Source organism: Ranitomeya imitator, chromosome 3 (assembly GCF_032444005.1).
Source record: "Ranitomeya imitator isolate aRanImi1 chromosome 3, aRanImi1.pri, whole genome shotgun sequence".
NCBI lineage: Eukaryota > Metazoa > Chordata > Amphibia > Anura > Dendrobatidae > Ranitomeya > Ranitomeya imitator.
The window spans coordinates 301,774,662-301,801,144 of NC_091284.1; the positions used below are offsets into that span (position 1 = coordinate 301,774,662).

Below are 26,483 nucleotides of genomic sequence, written 5' to 3' on the forward strand. Positions count from 1 at the left end.
CTAAGTATGTAAAGTATCTAAAAATCAGAGATGACATTTGATCAACATTAATTTATTTAACAAGCAACTAAATTTTTCCAAACAGTTGAGAAAAATTTTTTCAATATGAAAAACTGAACTAACTTTTTCAAAAACAATTGCATCTTAATGCAAGTAGGTGTATTCCTGGGAACACCCATATGAGCTACTTGTGTCAGTCATGAAAGATTGACTTGCTGATGGTCCCAGGCTTGTGTTTCCTCCTCCAGAAAAATTCTGTGCCGGTTGGGTGTAGGAAGACACTCTATAGTGCGGTTCACTGGGTTTCGGTCGTGGGCGAAAGAGTCCGAAAACCCCCGTCAAAACATTCTCATATGACTCAATTGGAGCAGGGTCCTCCAGAGCGGTGAGGGATGTTTGGCACAGAGACATGAAGAGAGACTGCCTATCCGGTGGCAGTGAGCGTGCCTTTCGGGCAATGGTCAATGCAAAAAAGTCACACTGGTCCTCACTTGAGGATTGTTTCAGTAAATCAAGTGTGTCACTGGCCATCTTCTCAGTTTTATCCTCATTTTTTTTTTTTTTTTTTTTAATGGACTCTCCTGCCACCGGATAGGGAGCTCTCTTCTCTGTTACCACAGCTTCTGACGAACCAGATGATCCAACAGCTGCTGCAGTTGATGTGCCTGCAGCAGCTGCTGGACATGCGGCTTCAGCAGAAGCTGTGGTAAGAGATGGAGAAATTGTCCCTCCCGCTCCCGAGGAAGTGCCTGCTCCATCAGTGCCTGCTCCATCTTCGGAGTGGTCATCCACAGGAGGCGGGTTGGAAAGGTTTCCCTCAGTCCTGTGTGAGAAAAGGAAAAAAATTATTAATCATGACCGCTGCGGAGGAGCAACATTTTAGGAACAGCATAAAGGCAGATTACTCCTAAACGCAGTTTATTTTTTTGCATGTGTGCTGATAATGCATGTTTTGATTTAACACATGCGTTATCACAACATGCTAGCCAAACAATGTGCTAGTTATCTTGCGCAGTCAAAGTGCCAACACAAGATAAATAGACACGGTGTAGTGCCATACCTCTCACAACTCCATCTTTGGAATGATAGCGCAGACAGGATTTTGGAAAATGCTCTCTTCACTATGGTATTAATTCTGGATGCTGTGTATTGAACGCTGCGGCAGGACACAGGGTTCAATACGCAGTCAACTGTGCTACACCACATGGCAACATTGATGAGGCTACATATATATTAGTGGTTTATAACCTACCTCCGCAAAGTCCGGCTTGTGAGCAGGAACTGCAGTTCATCGTAAAAAGGAAAGGTTATTCGACTTGGAGAAGATCCACTCCGGTCACATGTATTGATGAATTTATTGTACCGGTCACGAACTGACCTCCATCTCTGCTTGACATTTTTTTCTAAGAAAAAAAAAATATATATATATTTTCAAAGTAAATGTATCATAAACTCTAATAATAATAATATTAATAATAATCGGTAACAATATAATTACCAATTTCCAATTGGTTTGCAATGGACAGGGAATCCCACTCCGGATAGAGGTCCCTCACAATCTTGGTCCAGCAATGGTCTCGGAAATATTTGTCCTTGTAGGACACATCAGCGGCATCCCATATACAAGGTATATCGCGAACCTACAATGAATAGAATAGTGTCATTACATACTATATCCAAATGATAAGTAATCTAAAAGGGAACCTGTCACCCCCAAAATGGGAACTGTAGATAAGCCCTCGATGTTTCCTCTAAGATGATCAAAAGAGGTTAGATTATAGTGACACAGGGGCGGTAACGGACCGATGGGCGTTGCTGTCCGGTCCATCCTCTCCCATCTTGTTGTTATGACGTCCTCTTGTATTCACACTGCGGCTCCTGCGCAGGCGTACTTTGTCTGCCCTGTTGAGGGCATTACGTTGCATTACTGCAGTACGTTGCTGTGCCCTCACCAGGGAGATGAACCACAGCGTGAATACAAGAGGACGTCATCATAAGAAGATGGGAGGGGCTGTAACAGACCGCCACGCTCATTGGACCGGTACCGACCCTGGGTGAGTATAATCTAACCTCTTTTAATCATCTTTGAGGATACATCGGGGGCTTATCTACAGTATACCAGAATGGGTAGATAAGCCCCTGATGCCGGTGGGCTTAGCTCAACTTCCATGTTGGAGTTAAGAGGTTTCCTTACAGCACAAATGTTTAAAAATTTGACATTGCATTTCACACGTCAGTGGCTCCGGTACGTGAGGTGACAGTTTTATCACATACCTGAGACACTGACTCACGTAGACACTTTAAAATCAATGTATCTCTACAGATGTCAGCGTGTTTTCAAGGACCGTGTGTCCGTTTTCAAAACACGGAGACATGCCAGTATTTGTGGGAGCGCACGGATTACACGGACCCATTAAAGTCAATGGGTCCGTGTAAACACGTACCGCACACGGATGTTGTCTGTGTGCCATCCGTGTGCATTTTTTCTGTCATAGTGTTAACATTGAAAAAATTGTTGCAATGCAAGGACACAGACACAAAAGCAGACACACGAACATCAGACGGATCCCTCCCAAATAAAAATACGTAGGGTCCCCCTATATTTTTAGGCCTGAAAGGCTAGGCAGACAGCCGTGGGCACCCTAACCCTAAAGGGATCCTACCCCTAACCCTACCCCTAACCCTAAAGGGATCCTAACCCTACCCCTAACCCTAAAGGGATCCTAACCCTACCCCTACCCCTAAAGGGATCCTAACCCTACCCCTAAAGGGATCCTACCCCTAACCCTACCCCTAACCCTAAAGGGATCCTAACCCTACCCCTAACCCTAAAGGGATCCTAACCCTAACCCTACCCCTAACCCTAAAGGGATCCTAACCCTACCCCTAACCCTAAAGGGATCCTAACCCTAACCCTACCCCTAACCCTAAAGGGATCCTAACCCTACCCCTAATCCTAAAGGGATCCTAGGGTTAATGATAGGGTTGCTATTGTAAGGTGGCATTAAGCACGGTTAATAATGGAGAGGCGTCAATAAGACGCCTATCCATTATTAATCCTATTAAATGGTTACTATAATATATGTGGACCCCCTAAAAAAAATACATAGGGTCCCCCTATATTTTTAGGCCAGAAAGGCTAGGCAGACAGCCGTGGGCCAATATTTGAGGCCCGGGAAGGGGTTAAAATACCCATGGCTGTTCCCAGGCTATGAATATTAACCCACAGCTGTCTGCGTAGCCTTTCTGGCCCTAAAATATAGGGGGCCCCGAAAAAAAAAAGTGTTGGGATCCCCCTATATTTTTAGGCCAGAAAGGCTACGCAGACAGCCGTGGGCTTATATTCATAGCCTAGGAAAGGGGCCATGGATATTTGCCCCCCCCCCTGGCTACAAATATAAGCCCGCAGCCGCCCCGGAAAAGGCGCATCAAAAAGATGCGCCAATTCCGGCACTTAGCCCCTCTCTTCCCACTCCCGTGTAGCGGTGGGATATGGGGTAATGAGGGGTTAATGCCACCTTGCTATTGTAAGGTGGCATTAAGCCCGGTTAATAATGGAGAGGCGTCAATGAGACGCCTATCCATTATTAAGCCAATGAAAGGGTTAAAAAAAAAACACAAAGACTAGAAAAAAATATTTTAATGAAATAAAGACACCCACTTTTTGACCATTTTTTATTGTACGCTTAATCCATCCTGAAGACCCTCGACCTGAAAAAAAGGCAAAATAAAAAAACAAATTCATACTCCCTGGCCCTGTCCGCAGAAATCCATCGAGGGTCCCACGTAGATCTTCCATGGAGAACAGACACATCCAGAGATGTGTCTGCTCTCCACGGCTGCAGCAACACACTGACAGGAGCCATAGTTCCTGTCGGTGTGTCACTGCGCATGCGCGAGCGAGTTTACCGGCGGTCATTGACCCCGGCACTCTCGCTTAACGGCAGTGCTGCGTGGGAAAGTTCAACGCAGCTGTACTGCCGTTAACCGAGACGCCGGCGCCATTGAGCTCCGGAACAGTACGCGATACACTGCTAGGAGCTTCGCTCCTGGCAGTGTATCACCGGAGAGCAGGAGATCGTCGTGGGACACTCGGTTTTGGATTCTGCGGACAGGGAGTATGAATTTGGTTTATTTTTTTGGGATTTTTTTCTATGGACGAGGGCTTCGCCTACAAGTGTGGTGTTGGTGAGTATATACTCTGTTTTATGTACTGTGTGTCATGTATGTCACGTTTATTGTGTGTGTATTGTGTGTGATGTGTGATGTGTTTTGTGTTTTGTTTTACCGTACAATTGTGCTAAAGTCGCCGGACACAGGGACAACTCTCCCATCCTAATATCGGATGGGAGTAGTAGTCCCATACGGTGATTTAACACAATTGGGTGGCACTATCGTCGCATGGGGACACACACACACACACAGACTTTACACACATATACACATACATACCAAATCGATCAAGCGACCGACATCGATCCCCATGCGACGATATGCCTCCATCATGACAGCCACACTCCGCCCACGCACTTCCGCCCACACACTTCCTCCTGCTTCCCCGCACTTCCGGCTGTAGCGGTTTCTGCACCACAAAACCGCAGAAAACCCGCAGATATTTTTTCATCTGCGGGTTTTACTGCGGGTTTGACCCTCACAATGGAGGTCAATGGGTGCAGAACCGCTGCAGTTCCGCAAAAAGAAGTGACATGCTGCGGAATGAAAACCGCTGCGTTTCTGCGCGGTTTTTCCCGCAGCATGTGCACAGCGGTTTGCGGTTTCCATAGGTTTACATGTAAATGTAAACGCTGTGGAAACTGCAGCGGACCCGCAGCGGCAAAATCGCTGCGGTTCCGCGGTAAAAACCGCAACGTGTGAATATAGCCTAACTAACAAAAGAAAAGGCCCCCCTGGCAGCCGCACACCTGCCACCTACAATTAGAAAAAACACCGCAAAACACACCCCTTTTTTAAATATATATGTATATATATTTTTTTAAATACATTTTTATTTTTTTTTCCCTCAACACACAAACCCTAACAACTTAACCCCAATATGTTGCACCCAAAAGTTCATGCCTATCACTAGGGTTGAGCGAAACGGATCGGACAAATTGAAATATCGCTGACTTTTGGCCAAGTCGGGTTTCATGAAACCGGACCCAATCCTAGTGTGGGATCGGCCATGAGGTCGGTGATCAGCGCGCCAAAGTCGCATTTCGTATGACGTTTTCAGCGCCATTCTTCAGCCAATGAAGGAGGACTCAGAGTGTGGGCAGCGTGATGACATAGGTCTCGGTCCCCACCATCTTAGAGAAGGGCATGACAGTGATTGGCTTGCTTTCTGCGGTGTCACATCTTCACTTCTGCCAATCTTAGCATAGGGAGAGGTTGCTGCAGCTGCATCAGAAGAAGGGATATAGTTAGGGGGGAGGATTAACCCCAAAACTGCTTGTGCTGTAGCGATTTCCACTGTCCAACACCACCTTTTCTTTGCAGGGACAGTGGAGTTTATATTTTTGTGCATCAGCTCTGTAGCTTATTAGGCTGCCTTATAAGGCTCCCTGATAGCTGCATTGCTATTTGTACGCCGCTGTGCAAACCAACTGCTTTTTTAAAAGCAAAAATCCTGTTGCTCCTTTCTGCACAGTTATCTTGTTTATTTGCCCACACTTTTGTGTGCAGCAGTCCTTTTTATTGCTGCCATACTTGTCCTGAGATCATTGTAGGGAGATTGAAATTGTACTACAGCCCTTGTATTTTTGATATATCTTCCAGCCACGTTCTGCCACTTACATTGTGTAGTTTAATACACTGGGCCTGAGTTTTGTTGCAGTCTCCCCCCAAAAAAAGAGAGACTTAAATTGGCACTAAGTGGATCTACATCAGTTCAGTTAGTTTGTCGTATATCTTCCGCCACGTTCTGCCACTTACATTGTGTAGTGTAATACACTGGGCCTGAGTTTTGGTGCAGTCTCCTCCCAAAAAAAGGGAGATTTAAATTGGCACTAAGTGGATCTACATTAGTTCTGTTAGTTTGTTGTACATCTTCCAGCCACGTTCTGCTACTTACATTGTGTAGTGTAATACACTGGGCCTGAGTTTTGGTGCAGTCTCCCCCCAAAAAAGGGAGATTTTAATTGGCACTAAGTGGATCTACGTCAGTTCTGTTTGTCGTATATCTTCCAGCCACGTTCTGACACTTACATTGTGTAGTGTAATACACTGGGCCTGAGTTTTGGTGCAGTCACCCCCCCAAAAAAAGGGAGATTTTAATTGGCACTAAGTGGATCTACGTCAGTTCTGTTAGTTTGTCGTATATCTTCCAGTCACGTTCTGCCACTTACATTGTGTAGTGTTATACACTGGGCCTGAGTTTTGGTGCAGTCTCCCCCCCAAAAAAAGGGAGATTTAAATTGGCACTAAGTGGATCTACGTCAGTTCAGTTAGTTTGTCGTATATCTTCCAGCCACGTTCTGCTACTTACATTGTGTAGTGTAATACACTGGGCCTGAGTTTTGGTGCAGTCTACTCCCAAAAAAGGGAGATTTTCATTGGCACTAAGTGGATCTACGTCAGTTCTGTTTGTCCTATATCTTCCAGCCACGTTCTGCCACTTACATTGTGTAGTGTAATACACTGTGCCTGAGTTTTAGTGCAGTCTCCCCCCCCAAAAAAAGGGAGATTTAAATTAGCACTAAGTGGATCTACATCAGTTCTGTTTGTTGTATATTTTCCAGCCACGTTCTGCCAATTACATTGTGTAGTGTAATACACTGGGCCTGAGTTTTGGTGCAGTCTCTTCCCCCAAAAAAGGGAGATTTAAATTGGCAATAAGTGAATCTACGTCCGTTCAGTTAGTTTGTCGTATATCTTCCAGCCACTTTCTGCTACTTACATTGTGTAGTGTAATACACTGGGCCTGAGTTTTGTTGCAGTCTCCTCCCAAAAAAGGGAGATTTAAATTGGCACTAAGTGGATCTACATTAGTTCTGTTAGTTTGTTGTACATCTTCCAGCCACGTTCTGCCACTTACATTGTGTAGTGTAATACACTGGGCCTGAGTTTTGGTGCAGTCTCCCCCCCAAAAAGGGAGATTTTAATTGGCACTAAGTGGATCTATGTCAGTCCTGTTTGTCGTATATCTTCCAGCCACGTTCTGCCACTTACATTGTGTAGTGTAATACACTGGGCCTGAGTTTTGGTGCAGTCTCCCCAAAAAAAGGGAGATTTAAATTGGCACTAAGTAGATCTACATTAGTTCTGTTAGTTTGTTGTACATCTTCCAGCCACGTTCTGCTACTTACATTGTGTAGTGTAATACACTGGGCCTGAGTTTTGGTGCAGTCACCCCCCCAAAAAAAGGGAGATTTAAATTGGCACTAAGTGGATCTACGTCAGTTCTGTTAGTTTGTCGTATATCTTCCAGCCACATTCTGCCACTTACATTGTGTAGTGTTATACACTGGGCCTGAGTTTTGGTGCAGTCTCCCCCCCAAAAAAGGGAGATTTAAATTGGCACTAAGTGGATCTACGTCAGTTCAGTTAGTTTGTCGTATATCTTCCAGCCACGTTCTGCTACTTACATTGTGTAGTGTAATACACTGGGCCTGAGTTTTGGTGCAGTCTACTCCCAAAAAGGGAGATTTTAATTGGCACTAAGTGGATCTACGTCAGTTCTGTTTGTCGTATGTCTTCCAGCCACGTTCTGCCACTTACATTGTGTAGTGTAATACACTGTGCCTGAGTTTTAGTGCAGTCTCCCCCCCAAAAAAGGGAGATTTAAATTAGCACTAAGTGGATCTACATCAGTTCTGTTTGTTGTATATTTTCCAGCCACGTTCTGACACTTACATTGTGTAGTGTAATACACTGGGCCTGAGTTTTGGTGCAGTCTTCCCCCCAAAAAGGGAGATTTTAATTGGCACTAAGTGGATCTACGTTAGTTCTGTTAGTTTGTCATCTATCTTCCAGCCACGTTCTGCCAATTACATTGTGTAGTGTAATACACTGGGCCTGAGTTTTGGTGCAGTCTCTTCCCCCAAAAAAGGGAGATTTAAATTGGCAATAAGTGAATCTACGTCCGTTCAGTTAGTTTGTCGTATATCTTCCAGCCACTTTCTGCTACTTACATTGTGTAGTGTAATACACTGGGCCTGAGTTTTGTTGCAGTCTCCTCCCAAAAAAGGGAGATTTAAATTGGCACTAAGTGGATCTACATTAGTTCTGTTAGTTTGTTGTACATCTTCCAGCCACGTTCTGCCACTTACATTGTGTAGTGTAATACACTGGGCCTGAGTTTTGGTGCAGTCTCCCCCCCCAAAAAGGGAGATTTTAATTGGCACTAAGTGGATCTATGTCAGTCCTGTTTGTCGTATATCTTCCAGCCACGTTCTGCCACTTACATTGTGTAGTGTAATACACTGGGCCTGAGTTTTGGTGCAGTCTCCCCCCCCCAAAAAAGGGAGATTTAAATTGGCACTAAGTAGATCTACATTAGTTCTGTTAGTTTGTTGTACATCTTCCAGCCACGTTCTGCTACTTACATTGTGTAGTGTAATACACTGGGCCTGAGTTTTGGTGCAGTCACCCCCCCAAAAAAAGGGAGATTTTAATTGGCACTAAGTGGATCTACGTCAGTTCTGTTAGTTTGTCGTATATCTTCCAGCCACATTCTGCCACTTACATTGTGTAGTGTTATACACTGGGCCTGAGTTTTGGTGCAGTCTCCCCCCCAAAAAAGGGAGATTTTAATTGGCACTAAGTGGATCTACATCAGTTCTGTTTGTCGTATATCTTCCAGCCACGTTCTGCCACTTACATTGTGTGGTGTAATACACTGGGCCTGAGTTTTGGTGCAGTCTCTTCCCCCAAAAAAGGGAGATTTAAATTGGCACTAAGTGAATCTACGTCCGTTCAGTTAGTTTGTCGTATATCTTCCAGCCACTTTCTGCTACTTACATTGTGTAGTGTAATACACTGGGCCTGAGTTTTGTTGCAGTCTCCCCCCAAAAAAGGAGATTTTAATTGGCACTAAGTGGATCTACGTCAGTTCTGTTTGTCGTATGTCTTCCAGCCACGTTCTGCTACTTACATTGTGTAGTGTAATACACTGGGCCTGAGTTTTGGTGCAGTCCCCTCCCCCCAAAAAAAAGGGAGATTTAAATTGGCACTAAGTGGATGTACATCAGTTCTGTTTGTTGTATATCTTCCAACCACGTTCTGCCACTTACATTGTGTAGTGTAATACACTGGGCCTGAGTTTTGGTGCAGTCTCCCCCCCCCAAAAAAAGGGAGATTTAAATTGGCACTAAGTGGATCTACATCACTTCAGTTAGTTTGTCGTATATCTTCCAGCCACTTTCTGCTACTTACTTTGTGTAGTGTAATACACTGGGCCTCAGTTTTGTTGCAGTCTCCTCCCAAAAAAAGGGAGATTTAAATTGGCACTAAGTGGATCTACATTAGTTCTGTTAGTTTGTCGTATATCTTCCAGCCACTTTCTGCTACTCACATTGTGTAGTGTAATACACTGGGCCTGAGTTTTGGTGCAGTCTCCCCCCCAAAAAAGGGAGATTTTAATTGGCACTAAGTGGATCTACATCAGTTCTGTTTGTCGTATATCTTCCAGCCACGTTCTGCCACTTACATTGTGTAGTGTAATACACTGGGCCTGAGTTTTGGTGCAGTCTCCCCCCCCCCAAAAAAAAAGGGAGATTTAAATTGGCACTAAGTGGATGTACATCAGTTCTGTTTGTTGTATATCTTCCAACCACGTTCTGCCACTTACATTGTGTAGTGTAATACACTGGGCCTGAGTTTTGGTGCAGTCTCCCCCCCCAAAAAAAAAAGGGAGATTTAAATTGGCACTAAGTGGATCTACGTCACTTCTGTTAGTTTGTCGTATATCTTCCAGCCACTTTCTGCTACTTACATTGTGTAGTGTAATACACTGGGCCTCAGTTTTGTTGCAGTCTCCTCCCAAAAAAAGGGAGATTTAAATTGGCACTAAGTGGATCTACATTAGTTCTGTTAGTTTGTCGTATATCTTCCAGCCACTTTCTGCTACTTACATTGTGTAGTGTAATACACTGGGCCTGAGTTTTGGTGCAGTCTCCCCCCAAAAAAAGGGAGATTTTAATTGGCACTAAGTGGATCTACATCAGTTCTGTTTGTCGTATATCTTCCAGCCACGTTCTGCCACTTACATTGTGTGGTGTAATACACTGGGCCTGAGTTTTGGTGCAGTCTCTTCCCCCAAAAAAGGGAGATTTAAATTGGCACTAAGTGAATCTACGTCCGTTCAGTTAGTTTGTCGTATATCTTCCAGCCACTTTCTGCTACTTACATTGTGTAGTGTAATACACTGGGCCTGAGTTTTGTTGCAGTCTCCCCCCAAAAAAGGGAGATTTAAATTCTCAACAAGTTTATATACACCTTCTACCTTGTTTTACCGTACCATATAACGGTTGTTATTTTAATTAGATTTTTCCAAAAATGAGGAAGTCTGGTGGAAGAGGCCGTGGGTGGTCGTTGCCAGCTGGTACTGATTGGTGGTGGTGGTGGTGGAGCATCAGGTGGTAGTGGGAAAAGCAAAATATCACCAAAGGCTCGATGTGTTGAGCCAGTGTCATCGTCTGGCTACACAAAGCCTTGAAGGCTCCCTTATCTGGGAGTAGAAAAACAGCTTTTAAAGCCGGAGCAGCAGGAAAAAGCTTTGGCTTTACTTGCTGACTCAGCCTCTAGCTCTTTCGCCTCCTCTTCTGAAAGTTCGAAATATAAAAGCAGCGTGTTGTCAGTGGATGCTCCCAGTCAGGAACAAGTTGCTTCCTTGTGTCTTTCACCCAAACCAAAAGTGAAGGATGCGGCAGGCGACACTACAGTTTACTCCATGGAGCTCTTTACACATACCGTGCCTGGGTTAGAGAGGGAAATTGTTAAAAGGCCATTAGAAGATGAATCGGACATGGAGTGCACAAATGCACAGCCACAGCTAGATTATTATGCTGTTCCATTGACTCAGATCACTACATTGCCCTCGCAGTGTACTGAGCCAGAATGTGACCCTGATGAGACTATGGTGCCCCATTCCGAACGCTATAGCATCTTACACGGTGACACAGAGGAAGGTGCACATGACATTGAAGAGGAGGTGATAGATGACCCAGTTATTGACCCGGATTGGCAGCCTTTGGTGGAAGAGGGTACTGCTGCCAGTAGCTCAGAAGCGGAGGAGGATGATCCACAGCTGCCATCTACATCGCAACAGCTTTCATCTGGCAGGCCTGTATCTGTCCAAAAATGTTTGTCAAAAACAAAACCAGTTTTAGGACAGCGTGGCCATCTGGTGAAAGTAGCACAGCGTCCAATGCCTGAAAAGGTATTCCATAGTAGGAAGAGTGCAGTGTGGGAATTTTTTAACCAAGATCCGAATGATCAGTGCAAAGTTATCTGTATGAAATGCTCAAAGACCTTTAGCAGAGGGAAGACTCTCCAAAATTTAAAAACAACGTGCATGCTTAGACATTTAAGCAGCATGCACTTGCAAGCCTGGACCAACTACCAAACGTCCCGTACCGTTGGTGCACCTGCTCAGAATGAAGGTAGTCAGCAAAGCTACATTGCTTCCCTCTCTGTAAGCCCACCGGTTAGGACACCACCAGCAGCAAATTTGGAGGTATGGAGGTATTGGTAGGAAACACTGTATGTAGGCCAACATCAAGAATGCCATCACCAACCCTCTCTCAATCTGCCATGCCCACGACCATCCCCTCTAGTTCCACCATATGCAGCTCTCCAGTCCAGCTCACCCTACAAGAGACTCTCGTTAGGAAAAGAAAGTACTCGTCCATCCGCGTACTGTTGTGAATTCCGCTCTTGGGCTCCCTCCGGTGGTTGTAAGTGGCACTTTTGTGAGTTCTGCTCTTGGGCTCCCTCCGGTGGTTTTAAGTGGTATGGCTGCTCCTTGGATTTAGCTGTCTGCAGCTGCTTCCACTGATTGTCTTTCTGCTCGGCTATTTTTGCCTGGCTCTTCCCTTCAGCCAGTGCTACTTGTCAATGGTTCCTGGTTGGATTCACATCTCTCTTGGATTTCCCTGTTATCCTGACCAGTTCAGCAAAGTTAAGTCCTTGCTTGCTCTTTTCTGTCCACAAGTTGTGGACTTATTCTTTCTGTGCTTTCTATGTTTTGTCCAGCTTGTCAGTATGGATTAATTCAGTTAAGCTGGAAGCTCTGGGAAGCAGATTTACCCTCCACACCTTTAGTCAGGTGTGGAGATTTTTGTAAACTCTGTGTGGATTTTTTTTGTAGTTTTTAATACTGACCGCACAGTTTTCTATCCTGTCCTATCTATCTAGCTAGACTGGCCTCCTGTGCTACATCCTGGTTTCATTCTGTGTATGTCTTTTCCCTCTCCACTCACAGTCATTACGTGTGGGGGGCTATCTATCCTTTGGGGATTTTCTCTGAGGCAAGATAGTTTTCCTGTTTCTATCTTTGGGGGTAGTTAGTTCTCAGGCTGTGACGAGGTGCCTAGGGAGTGACAGGAGCATCCCACGGCTACTTCTAGTGTTGTGTTGAGCTTAGGGACTGCGGTCAGTACAGGTACCACCTCCTTCAGAGCTCGTCCCATGTTGCTCCTAAACCACCAGTTCATAACAGCGTACACAGGGTTTGAACGCCCACATTGCTAGACTAATCTCGTTAGAGATGATGCCCTACCGGTTGGTTGAAAGCGAAGCTTTTAAAGCCCTGATGGCCTACGCAGTACCACGCTATGACCTACCCAGTCAACACTTCTTTGCGAGAAAAGCCATCCCAACCCTCCACCAGCTTGTCAAAGACCACATTGTCCATGCACTGAGGCAATCAGTAAGTAGAAAGGTGCACCTCACAACAGATGCATGGACCAGTAGGCATGGCCAGGGACGTTACGTGGCCATCACGGCGCACTGGGTTAATGTGGTGGATGCAGGGTCCACAGGGGACAGCCATAGTGTGACAGTTCTGCCTAGCCCACGGTTTAGGAAACAGTTGGCTGTAGGCGTTTGCCACCCCTCCTCCTCCAGAAGCGAAAGCTCGTCCACAGAGCGCAGTCACACGACCACTCCATCCGCAGCTGCCAGTGTTGCACACGAGGTGTCCCATTATCGAACAGCTAGTGGTAAGCGTCAGCAGGCTGTGCTACAAATGAAGTGTTTGGGCGACAACAGACTCACCGCGGAAGTACTGGCCGAGTACTTGCAGCAAGAAACTCAGTCATGGCTGGGCAGTGTACATCTTGAGGCAGGCAAGGTAGTCAGTGATAACGGAAGGCATTTTATTGCTGCCATAGCCCTTTCAGAACTGAAACACATACCTTGCCTGGCTCACACCTTGAACCTAGTGGTGCAGTGCTTCCTGAAAAATTATCCGGAGTTACCAGCCCTGCTCCTGAAGGTGCGAAGACTTTGCTCGCACATCTGCCGGTCGCCCGTACACTCCAGCCGTATGCTGAACCAGCAGCGGTCGCTGAATCTTCCCCTGCACTGCCTAATAATCAACGTTGCAACAAGGTGGAACTCCACACTGCACATGCTTCAGAGGCTGTGCGAACAGAGGCATGCTGTAATTTATTTGTGGGAGGATACACATACATGGGCAGGCAGTTGGATGGCAGACATGGAGTTGTCTGGTGTGCAGTGGTCGAAGCTACAAGACCTCTGTCAAGCCCTTCAGTGTTTTGAGGAATGCACACGGCTGGTAAGTGCAGATGCCATCATAAGCATGAGCATCCCACTAATGTGTCTGCTGATGCAAAGTTTGACAAACATTAAGGAGCAGGCGTCTGCAGCCGAGGAGGAGGGAAGCCTTGATGACAGTCAACCATTGTCTATTCAGGGAACTCTCCTGGACAAGGTGGCGGACAAAGAGGAGGAGGAGGATGATGGGGATGAATATTTATGTGAGGAGGATGCTTCTCAGGGGGCAATAGAAACTGGTGGCATTGCAAGGTCAGGTACAGGGTTTTTATGGGGCACAAGTGATGTTGATTTGCAAGAAAGTGCTCCTCAACCCAGCACAAGCAGTGAATTGACACCTAGAACATTGGCCCACATGGCTGAGTATGCCTTGTGTATCCTAAAAAGGGACCCTCGCATTATCAAATAATGACCGATGACGATTACTGGTTGGCCTGCCTCCTGGATCCACGATATAATGGAAAATTACTAAATATCATGCCATGTGAGAACCTTGAGCAAATATTGGCTACCAAACAAGCAACTCTTGTAGACCGTTTGGTTCAGGCATTCCCAGCGCACAGCGGCGGTGATGGTTCTCACACGAACCGTAGGGGGCAACATGGCAGAGGTGTTAGAGGTGCACAAATCCAAAGTGTCGTTGGACAGAGGGGTTTTATGACCAGGTTGTGGAGTGATTTCGCAATGACTGCAGACACGACAGGTACTGCTGCATCGATTCAAAGTGACAGGAGACAGCATTTGTCCAGTATGGTTGCAAACTATTTTTCCTCCCTTATCGATGTTGTCCCTCACAGGTCATTCCCCTTTGATTGGTGGGCATCAAAAATAGACACCTGGCCTGAATTGGCAGAATATGCATTTACAGGAGCTTGCTTGCCCAGCTGCTAGTGTGCTATCAGAAAGAGTCTTCAGTGCTGCTGGTTCAATACTGACCGAAAAAAGGACACGTCTGGCTACCCGAAATGTTGATGATCTAACCTTCATTAAAATGAACCAATCATGGATTTCAAAATATTTTGCACCACCTTCCCCTGCTGACACGTAGCTAGCCTGAAAAATGTCTTGCTTTTGGCCTCCTCTTACTGACTGCTCCAATTCCTCCATTTGCAGCTGCTGAATGTCCTCAATAGGCCATTTTTTTATACCTCCCTAATTGGGCTGACTCCCCCCACAGGTCCTTGGTCACAACCTGGTGCAAGCACCTGTGTGAGTGCCGTTTGCCTGGACAGGTGGGTGCACCCACTCTTGGGCAACAGCACTGGCACAGGCTCCCTCATAGTACAATGAAGAGTCTCTGACGGTGGTGGTGCACAACCAACGTCAGACACACCGTTGTAATATGAGGGGCCCTGTGCCAGTACCGCTGCCCACGAGAGAATGTTCCCCCCCAGCTCCAACAGTGCTCTACCACTTGCAATACTTACCTCTCGCTGCTCCACCACTGTGTAGTCTGTGCTGTTAAATCCTTCAATGGCACTGTCAATACAAATTTGTTGAAATAATAGATGATAGTTAAAATATACAGGGGCCCTGGCCTCCATTTAGACCAGTTAATACTGTATTTGCGCCTACTACCACTGTCTGCTACTCAGCATAGGAGCCCACCCTAGTACCTAGCTATGCTGCCTGTTTAGTCCTGTTATCAATTTTGAACTGCATTTAGCCTACTTTTTTATTTTAGGCCTACTAAGTCTGTCTGCGCCACTCACTACAGTTGTCCTCCTCCAATGAACAAAGCAATGCCGCCTGTGTACTTCTGTTACCAATTTTTAACTGCATTTAGCCTACTTTTTTTTATTTTAGGCCTACTAAGTCTGTCTGCGCCACGCACTACAGTTGCCCTCCTCCAATGAACAAAGCAATGCCGCCTGTGTACTCCTGTTACCAATTTTGAACTGCATTTAGCCTACTTTTTTATTTTAGGCCTAGTAACTGTGTCAGCCACTCCTTACAGTTGTCCTCCGCTGAACAAAGCAATGCCACTAGTTTAGTCCTGTTAGCAATTTTGAACTGCATTTAGCCTACTTACTTTTTGGGGCCTACTAACTGTGTCAACCTCTCATTACAGTTGTCCTCCGCTGAACAAAGCAATGCCGCCTGTTTAGTCCTGTTACCAATTTTGAACTGCATTTAGCCTACTTACTTATTTGGGCCTAGTAACTGTGTCAGACACTCCTTACAGTTGTCCTCTGCTGAACAAAGCAATGCCGCCAGTTTAGTCCTGTTACCAATTTTGAACTGCATTTAGCCTACTTTCTTTTTTGGGCCTACTAACTGTGTCAGCCTCTCACTACAGTTGTCCTCCGCTGAACAAAGCAATGCCTCCTGTTTAGTCCTGTTACCAATTTTAAACTGGATTTAGCCTACTTTCTTATTTGGGCCTATATCTATGTTTCCTCCTCATCCTGCCCATTGGCCAGCCACTGCTAGATGAGTCTGCTGGTACATTAACTCAGACCACTACATTCCCTTTGCACTCTACACAGCCAGAATCTGACCCTGCTGAAAGTCAGGTTCCCCTTCCCGCATACTATACCACCCTACACGGGGACAAGGAGGAAGGTGCAGATGAAAGTGCAGGTTCCTTCATCAGGTGGTGGGGGCATACTTGTTGGCACTGGCACAGGGCCTCTTATAGTACGCAAAAGTGTCTCTGGCAGTGGGAGGCGCCGCCGCCTTCAAACACACCGCCGTACTATGAGGGGCCCTGTGCCAGTGCCAACTAGTGGGCCCCCCCTGCTTGCTCTGGATCACAGCACTTGCAAAGTTGAAATACTTACCTCTCCCTGCTCCACCGCCGTGATGTATTCTGCGTTTCCTGGGCCCACGAAAATCTTGAGCCAGCCCTACCCCCCCACAACTTTAGCCAAATGACCCCCTGTTTTCAATGCCTAACTATTATTATAAAGTTAATTAAGATTGATAAGCTTCAGTAATACGAATGGATGTTTTTGGCATTAAAATGGGCACTGTAGGTGTTTTCCTGTCCTCCACTCACTGCCGACTTTGATTCCCTATTGACTCGCAATAATTGGCCGATTTTACCCCACCTGACTTTTGAGAAAGTCAGGTTTTGCGAAACCTGACTCGATCCTAAAAAAGTAAAAGTTGCTCAACTCTACCTATCACTGCACACCCAGGGCCATGAAAAAAGTTTATCATGTTTTCTGCCAAGATGTCCATTTTCATCTCTTCTATAAAAACCCACACACACCCCACCCAACCAAAAACTAAACCCCTCCAACACGTCACATACAAAACATATAAACAGAAAAAAAACCTTCATATTGCTGATACTATATGACTTTAACTTTAGACCCACTTCAGAAAACAAAGCACTGTCTGACCCAAGTTTGGCACCTGCAAGCCCAATATCCATTGTCCTTCTCTGCAAAACAAAAAGCTTCTTGTGCAACATAATAGCCCACCACCAGGTAGCTGGAGATTTAAGTGGCCTCAACCCTAACTAAACCACACCAAGCAGCCTGTCCCTCTCTAACTAAAAAGCTATCCCTCGTTTCCTAGAAAAACTGACCCTAGCTATCCCTACCTACCCCTTACTATCCCTTCTCTACCTAACTTACTAGAAAACTACCTATCTACCTATCCCTAGACTGTACCTCCCTGTCTCTGTCTGCCCCTATACATCTATCTGACCCTAAACACACCACCTATCTTACCCTACCAAACAATCACACCAAAATCTAACTTTCCCTAGGGTACGCTAAAGGAGAAACTCCTCCAAAGTCTGGAGGCCCTCCCCGCACCCAGCCTCTCAAGCTCCAAAGAATGTACTTTGACCAGGTCACCCAAGATGTTGCTAACCACCTCTTCCCAGGGGAGGGCTTTCTGTTGCATTGACGCTAAGCACCGTGCGTTCCACATGTAGAACCTAACCACTAAACTGACCAAGAATAACGTGCACCGATCTCTGCCACCCAGGGACCTGAATGCCCCATAGGCCCACTCCGCACGCATAGGAAAGGCATGTTAGCCTAGGCCAGCCTACAGAAGTGCCCACCCTGCTGTAGATGCCTGTATTGAAGGGACACCGAAGGAGGAAGTGCTCCATGCTTCCAAGTGTGTTGCTACTCTCCTCGCGAGGAAAATCCCGGTCATCAGAGTTCCTGTACTTCAGGTTGTCTTTCATATAGTTTATCATGGAAGCAGCACCAAGCCAAGTCCCAAAACTTCAAGGGAATCCGCAAAAGTGTTTAGCAACCCAAGCCCCACCTCCAGATCCCAGCCTGGGCAATCTTTGAGCACTAGAAGCTTCTGGAAATGGGTCAACAGAACCCTAGTGTCAAGGGATTTACCTGACATGGTCCTGATCTCCCACATCCCTAGACCTCACCGGCGGATCGCCTTGAGAACCAGGGTAGCATAAGCCGGAAAATGTCCATGTGGTGTTCGAAGGTCTTCACCTGCCCTCCTCTCTCCCATTCCTGAAAGAAAGGCTGAAACCATCCCATGCAGAAGAATACCCATGGAGGAGCCCTCTCTAACCAGAGGTTGGTGATGTCTGTTTTAAGAAAGGTGTTTACTAGAAACACCACCGGGTTGACCATACCCAACCATCCTAGTCTCCTCGTGCGGTACATGACCTCCCTCTTGATTAGGTTAAACCTGTTCCCCCATAACAGTTGGAAGAACAGACTATAGACCCGTGTCCAAAAAGGTTCTGTCAGCATGCAGACATTGCCCAGGCATATTAACAAGGGAAGCAGAAAACTTTTGGCCAAGTAAACCCTTTCACTCAGGGTAAAGGACCAACCCTTCCATTGATACACCTTCTGGGCAGCGATCTTAAGGCTGCCCTCCCAATTTTGCTGGCAGTGGGCCGGAATTAATGCCTAAAATTTTAGCTGAGTCCTGGGGCCCCGTAAGGGTGGCCGGGAGATCAAAACTCGCATCACCCCCTCCCAGCCAGAGACTTTCACACGTTTCCCAGTTGATCATGGACCCAGAAGCCTCCGAGTAGCTTTCGACCTCAGACATGACCCAATACGCCTCATCTTTTGAGGATACAAAAAGGGAGACGTCACCAGCGTATGCTACCACCCTCAGAGTGGCCTCAGGCTCTACCCAGTCCATCCTAACTCCCACCAACGGTCCACGATCCACCCTCCTTGAAAGGGGATCGATTGCAAACACGTATAACAGTGGGTTCAAAGGACAACCCTGGTGGAACCCCGAACCAACCTCAAAAGGGTGATCAACCCAATCGTTCACAAGCGGAAAAGTCTCTGCCCCTTTGTACAAGATCTTTAACCAATTTATAAACCTCCCAGGCAGACCGTACCTCAAAAGGACAGGCCAAAGGTACGTGATCTACTCGGTAAAAGGCCTTCGCTTGGTCTAAGTACAGCAAATATCCCTTCCAGAAACCCGCTCTGCCCTGCTCCACTGCCTCCTGGACACCAAGCACAGCAGGTACTGTGACCTGGAACAGAGCAGTGCTGAGCGCCCGAAAAGAGCAGGAGTGCAAACTTCAACAACCGATTGAACAGCACCTTTGCCAGAACTTTTAGATCCGTATCAAGAAGCGCTACGATGGATGCCAATTCTCAATATGGGACAAGTCTTTAACCTTTGACAGGATAATCAGGCTGACCTCCTCATTGGTCATGGAAGAGTGCCCGAGGAAAGACACATTAAAAACCTCCGTCAAGAGATGGATCAAAGAGTCCCTAAAGGTCTTGTAAAACTCAGATGTTAAGCCATTCGGACCTGGTGATTTTTTGGGCCGGAGCACATCAATCGCCAGTCTCACTTCCTCCTCCCTGATTGCCTCTACCAAAACATGACAAGAGAGGCCATCCCCTGGCTCAGGAACGGTTTCAGCCAGGAAAGCCGACATCCCATCTCAATCCAGATCCCTATTTCCCAAGAGGCGTGAGTAAAAGGACCTGACCACCTCCAGGATGCCTGACTTGGATCTGCTCAGGGAACCTGTACTGTCGATCAGTCCTGTCACCACCTTACAACTCACTGACAACTTACAGTTTCTGCTGGGGTCGGGCGAGCGGTACCTCCCGAAATCCCTCTCAAAAAACCAAAGATGTGTGCTTATCATACTGACACCTCTTGAGCAAAGACTTCACCCTGAAGATTTTATCACGGTCACCCCCAGTCGAGACAAGCTGCTCGAGTTTCCTCCTCAGAGCCTTATACAAGCGATGCCATTTCTACCGCAATCACTCGTCGGCATTCTACTAATGCGGCATTGAAAAGGTCCGCCACCCTGCTATACGGCTCTGCAGCAAGAGACTAGTATGAGGGCCCACTCCTCCACTCCATTCTGGCTTCATGAATGGCCCCCATGTCTGTTAGTCTGGTCTCCTGCAAAAACAAAATGTCAGCCTCAATTCGGTTGAGAAAATCAAGGGCCGCAATTCTAGCCACATCTGACTTTATGCTGGCGATATTAATCGACGCCAGAGTCAAAGAGGTGGGTTCTGCCATTATGAGTGATTAAGTTAACCCTGCTGTTCTGTTCGGGTCATAGTGACCCGAACAGACTTTTTGCGGCCCTGTAGATTTTTTTCTGTAAGTCTCTAAAACTTGAGACTCCTTGACTTTTCCTCATTTGGGGGGACCTACCTATGAGTATTTTTTTTTTTTCGTTTACTTTTTGCTACACGCAAAAAGTTACACTTGTGTTCGGGTCATAGTGACCCGACATAGTTTTTTACAGCTGTGAGGCCATATTTTCAGTGAAATAAAGGAGTTATAACCTCAGTTGGGTCTATTTATTGCATCTACTATTGTATATCAATTGATTTATTTCCTAAATTATTTCAATGAGGTCGTACACGCGCTCTACCGGGGTTATGCATTGAGATCTGCGCACCATAAAAATGGCTTTATATTGATTATTTTTGGTGCGCAGTCTAGGATCACTAGGTGACAGCTGCTCAGAACGCGCTGTCTAAGATGTTTTTTTTTGTAAAGCTGAGCTGTAAAGTCTTGCAAATAATTTTTTTTTTGCTAAGTAAGTCTGTCTTCCTGGCTTATCTGCTTGTTTTCAGAAGGGTTCTTATCTTCTCTGCTCTTATCAGTACACATATGCTAGCCCATACATGTTACCTTTCAGTTTCTTTTGAGAGCAGCTGTGTGCTTCTACCCCCATGGCCTCTTCCGGCATCAAAAGAAAAAGATGCAGCTATTGCCCTTCTACTTGTGACAACAAGACGAGTATAACATGTTCTGGCTGTAAAACATTTCTATGCAAAAATCATGTGTATTGTTTTGCATGCAAGAATCCGTAAATTTATATGATCATGTAAATATATTCACATTGTAATGTTTATTATCCACAAAATGTTTGATTTGATTGTTTTGGTTTTGTTTTTTTTTTACAAAATATGTGTAGTTTTCTATTTTCGTTTTGCTCATTGGATGGATCTGTTTTTTCAGAATAAAAACAAAAAAAAAATTCTAGTTCATTTTTCTTTTTTTTTTTCTACCAAACGTTCACAAACAGTCTAGTAAGCAAAAAGTATTAAAAAAAATGGAGTTCGAGTGTCTAAAATCAAGGTTTAATAAGCCGGGTCATAGTGACCCGGAACACTACAAGTGTATAGTAAATGCGAACAAAACAGCAGGGTTAAATGGTCTTTTTCTTCCCCACCCCCTCTTTTCCCTTCCCCTCAGATGAGGGGTCCAGTTCAATTCTCCTTTTAATGGAAATAGAGGTATCCATTTTTCCAACATTCCCCTCGCCTTCTGGCTCCAGGGCAGTTCCTCCAGAGGAAACAGCATCCTCCGAAGGACAGACTCCACCACACCCCGAAAACCCCCCAGGTGCTGCCCCCAGCTGGAGAGGGTGATCAGAGAGGAGCCTGTGAGCCCTTCCTTTGGCATACTTATGGTCAGGGGGCTTGGAAGGCTTTTTAACCTTCCCTTTCTTCCCCCCTTTTTTGGTACGATTGACACCCTGTTCTGTAGGCTGTTCTGTGACCTCCTCATCCACACTTTCATACTGATCTCCTCGCATACCACTTCCTCTCCAGGGCCTCAGAGACAGTGGTCATGGCCACTGAGGGGGGGACAGACATTACCCCAGTTGCCTGAGGCTCTCCCTGCTCCTTACCCCATGGCGCTTTGCCTGATTCCTTTGATATGAGGCACCCGTGGCTTTGACCTTCCTCTCTGGCCCTCCAGCCCCTCTCCCGCCACCCCCACCTGCCACGGCAGAGGTTACGCCACCAGGGGTTTCCCCCCCACCCGGCCTGTAGCATTGGAAAAGGAGCGAGGGCAGCGGCTATACTGGTGACCCAGATCACCACACAGGTGGCACCTAATGTCACCACAGGATGCGGCAAGATGACCCATCCAACCATACAAGGCACATTTCTGCACCTTGCAGCTTGCTCTGAAGTGGCGTGGATCATCACGCCTGTTGCAGACCTTCGTTTGCCCCTGGTAGAAGACCAGGATCCTGTCCCTTCCCAGGAACACCGAGGAAGGGTTGTGGGTAACAGTACCTCCTGAGACCTTCAATTTTATCATGAAGGTCCAGCCCCACGACCAAATGCCAAACTCGTCCCGGTTCTTTTTTGGGACTTCCATGACTTCCCTATAGCGGGAAAGCCACCTGAGGATGTCAGCGCCACAAAGTGACTCGTTACTGCTCAAAATGGTCACCTTCTTGATCCCATTTTGGCGAGACACCACCTGTACGGCGAAGTCTTGCCAGCCGGGTTCTCCATTTGCCAGCTCGTAATTCGACCAGAAGAGTTCCAGCCCTTCCGGTCAAACAAAGCTGATGTAAAAAAACAAGGTACCAAAAGGATGGATCAGGGCGAAGATGTCCACCACCCTAAAGCCCATCTTCAGGAGAGGCTCCACCACCCTACTCCTGGGTGGGCAAGCTTCAATGCTCCTGCACCGAAGATGGACCACATTCCTCCTGGCTGCCCCTGGCCTGGCTGTCGGGAGGGACCATACTGTTTCCCCCTCCCTTCTATCTTGGAAGGTGGCCAAGCCATGTCTCTCCAGCCAGAAAGGCAAATCTACCTCTCTTCCCTCTACAACGACCGACCGCTCTACCTTTTCAAGAGCCTCCAGGAAACGGCGGTGCAAAATGCTGACCCTGGAGCCCAAAGGCTAGGAGACCCCCCGAGAAACCCCCGGAGCCCCAGCCGCGACCCCCGTAAAAGGACACGGACCTGCAGCTGGGGGGCAGAAGGGATAGCCCCCTCACCTACCACCCCACCACCAGCAGTCACCCCATTCACTCCATCACTCGTACTGTCACCCGCATCCACATCCATACCTCCCTCACTCTCACCACCATTCACACCAGCCACCACATTCCCACCATCACTGTTATTTTCATTTTTATTTTTTCCTAGCTTCTCACTCTTTTTTCCTCTGCTGGGTTCCTTAGCTGGACAGAGTTTAGCTTTTGGTGTTGTTTGGAGTGTGTGGGGCCACCGCCCACGAGTCTACGCCCCAATCAGGGGTCATGTCTGAAATGGGTGGAACCATGACCTGTGAGGCCATGACCCTTCGCGGTCCACACCCAATATGGGCGGGGCTACCATCCATCCGCAGTGTCGGGGCCCCGGCACAGACCCAGTACTGGATCTGTGCACAAGGGCCACCGGAACCACAGCACATGCTCCTAAAGATGCAGCCCACACACCGGCTACCACCACCACCACTAGTCTCCTCAGTTCTGGCCACTCCCCTTCAGCCCTCAACACAGACCCATCACTAGATTTCCAATCCCTTCATTTTTTTTGGTGCCTGGGCCCCTGAATATGATCCAGCTAGTGCAGATCCGAATGTGGGGGACCTAGACACCCCAGCCCACACCACCGGAGACTTGTCCCCGGCTGTCAACATCCCACCAGCAAAGCAGGAGGAAGCGGCCATGTTTTCTGCCAGGTATGCCGTCCCCTGCACATCAGTAGGCGTACCAGGTGCCGGGCCAGTCCCCCCTGCCACAGAGGACTTTGCCTGATCACTTTCACCATTATTACCGCCCACCACGGAGCCGCCCTCCACGCCACACTCCATATTACTGTCTGACGCCAAGCCACCACCAACAGAGATGGCACCCCGCTCCATTCAGACATTGCTCTCCCCGCCTCCTTGCTGCAGTCCCACAATAGAGCCCTAGCCGGGGTGGGCAGTGGGTTCCACACAATGGGACAGGTTGGTCCCAGGAAGTGGGACATAGACAAATTTGTCTATCACCCCTTTCGCCTTTTTGGCACTACTGTTGTGAATTCTGTTATCGAACTCCCTCCTGTGGTCATGAATGGTACTTCGGCGAGTTCTGTCCATGGACTCCCTCTGGTGGCTGTGAGTGGAGCTGCTGGTTCTGAGGTTCCTTCCACAGGTGTCCTAGTTTAGTTTTAGGCTGGCAGCTCTATTTAACTCCACTCTGATCGTTACTCCATGCCAGCTGTCAATGTTCTTGTACTGGTTCAGTTCACTCTTGGATCTTTCTGGTGACCTGTCTACTCCAGCAGAAGCTAAGTCCCTGCTAGTTATTATTTGTTCATTGTTTCCTTGTCCAGTTGGCTATCATGATTTTGCCTTGCTAGCTGGAAGCTCTGGGATGCAGAGTGGCACCTCCGCACCGTGAGTCGGTGCGGAGGTCTTTTTGCACACTCTGTGTGGTCTTTTAGTAGTTTTTTGTGCTGACCGCAAAGTTACCTTTCCTATCCTCAGTCTGTTTAGTAAGTCTGGCCTCCCTTTGCTGAAACCTGTTTAATTTCTGTGTTTGTGACTTTCATCTTTACTCACAGTCAATATATGTGGGGGGCTGCCTTTTCCTTTGGGGAATTTCTCTGAGGCAAGGTAGGCTTTATTTTCTATCTCTAGGGCTAGTTAGCTCTTAGGCTGTGAAGAGGCGTCTAGGTAGAGTTAGGTACGCTCCACGGCTATTTCTAGTTGTGTGATAGGATTAGGGGTTGCGGTCAGAAGAGTTCCCACTTTCCAGAGCTTGTCCTGTGTGAGTTTACCCATCAGGTCTTTCCCTGTGCTCCTAACCACCAGGTCCATAACAGTACAGCTGGCCCAAAGTATTAATGTATCTCAATAGAGGGATAAGAGAAGTTCTGAGACCATTTTTTTTTCTCTGCAGTGTGTTTTGTCTTTCTTTTCCCCTCAACCTCTGGGTGGTTCAGGACACCGGTGTAGATATGGACATTCAAGGTCTGTCCTCTTGTGTGGATCATCTCACTGCAAGGGTACAAAACATTCAAGATTTTGTGGTTCAGAATCCGATGTTAGAGCCTAGAATTCCAATTCCTGATTTGTTTTCTGGAGATAGATCTAAATTTCTGAATTTCAAAAATAATTGTAAACTGTTTCTAGCTTTGAAACCCCACTCCTCTGGTGACCCCGTTCAACAAGTAAAAATCATTATTTCTTTATTGCGTGGTGACCCTCAAGACTGGGCATTTTCCCTTGCGCCAGGAGATCCTGCATTGCGTGATGTAGATGCGTTTTTTCTGGCGCTTGGATTGCTTTATGATGAACCGAATTCAGTGGATCAGGCAGAGAAAATCTTGCTGGCTTTGTGTCAGGGTCAGGATGAAGCGGAGGTGTATTGTCAGAAGTTTAGAAAGTGGTCTGTGCTTACTCAGTGGAATGAGTGTGCCCTGGTGGCAATTTTCAGAAAAGGTCTTTCTGAAGCCCTTAAGGATGTCATGGTGGGATTTCCCACGCCTGCTGGTCTGAATGAGTCTATGTCCTTGGCCATTCAGATCGATCGGCGCTTGCGTGAGCGCAAAGCTGTGCACCATTTGGCGGTATTCTCTGAGCATAGGCCTGAGCCTATGCAATGTGATAGGACTTTGACCAGAGCTGAACGGCAAGAACACAGACGTCGGAATGGGCTGTGTTTTTACTGTGGTGATCCCACTCATGCTATCTCCGATTGTCCTAAGCGCACTAAGCGGTTCGCTAGGTCTGCCACCATTGGTACGGTACAGTCTAAATTTCTTTTGTCCATTACTCTGATTTGCTCTTTGTCATCCTATTCTGTTATGGCATTTGTGGATTCAGGCTCTGCTCTGAATTTGATGGACTTGGAGTTTGCCAGGCGCTGTGGTTTTTTCTTGGAGCCCTTGCAGTATCCTATTCCATTGAGAGGAATTGATGCTACGCCTTTGGCCAAGAATAAGCCTCAGTACTGGACTCAATTGACCATGTGCATGGCTCCTGCACATCAGGAAGATATTCGCTTTTTGGTGTTGCATAATTTGCATGATGTGGTCGTTTTGGGGTTCCATGGCTACAGGTCCATAATCCAGTATTGGATTGGAAATCTATGTCTGTGTCCGGCTGCGGTTGTCAGGGGGTACATGGTGATATTCCATTGCTGTCAATTTCGCCTTCCACTCCTTCTGAAGTCCCTGAGTTTTTGTCAGATTACCAGGATGTATTTGATGAGCCCAAATCCAGTGCCCTACCTCCTCATAGGGACCGCGATTGTGCTTTTAATTTGATTCCTGGTAGTAAGTTTCCTAAGGGCCGACTGTTTAATTTATCTGTACCAGAGCACGCCGCTATGCGGAGTTATATAAAGGAATCCTTGGAGAAAGGTCATATTCGCCCGTCGTCATCACCGTTGGGAGCAGGGTTCTTTTTGTGGCCAAGAAGGATGGTTCTTTGAGACCTTGTATTGATTACCGCCTTCTTAATAAGATCACAGTCAAATTTCAGTACCCTTTGCCGCTGCTGTCTGATTTATTTGCTCGGATTAAGGGGGCTAGTTG

The 26,483-nt window shown here is 46.9% G+C and overlaps 2 protein-coding genes across 4 annotated transcripts in view; one reads left to right on the forward strand and one right to left on the reverse strand.

The window, feature by feature from the left end:
* Positions 1–26,483, forward strand: part of BLTP3A (bridge-like lipid transfer protein family member 3A) — a 1,189,163-nt gene that overhangs the window by 549,620 nt on the left and 613,060 nt on the right. The window lies entirely within an intron of this gene.
* Positions 32–23,820, reverse strand: LOC138671470 (uncharacterized). The gene is made up of 5 exons (XM_069759649.1): positions 23,733–23,820; positions 22,105–22,490; positions 1,499–1,640; positions 1,253–1,403; positions 32–823 (listed from the first exon to the last, which is right to left on the reverse strand). Exons 1-5 carry the CDS (start codon positions 23,818–23,820, stop codon positions 145–147), a joined length of 1,446 nt encoding a protein of 481 aa, XP_069615750.1. The 3' UTR covers positions 32–144.

Coding starts and splice junctions, on each gene's coding strand:
- LOC138671470 (XM_069759649.1), bottom strand. CDS start 23,820: ATGGAGCGGGGTGCCATCTCTGTTGGTGGTGGCTTGGCGTCAGACAGT. Junction 22,491..23,732: donor GGGCGGCTCCGTGGTGGGCG/GTAATAATGGTG, acceptor TTTGACCGGAAG/GGCTGGAACTCTTCTGGTCG. Junction 1,641..22,104: donor ACTTCAGAGCAAGCTGCAAG/GTGCAGAAATGT, acceptor TATTCATTGTAG/GTTCGCGATATACCTTGTAT.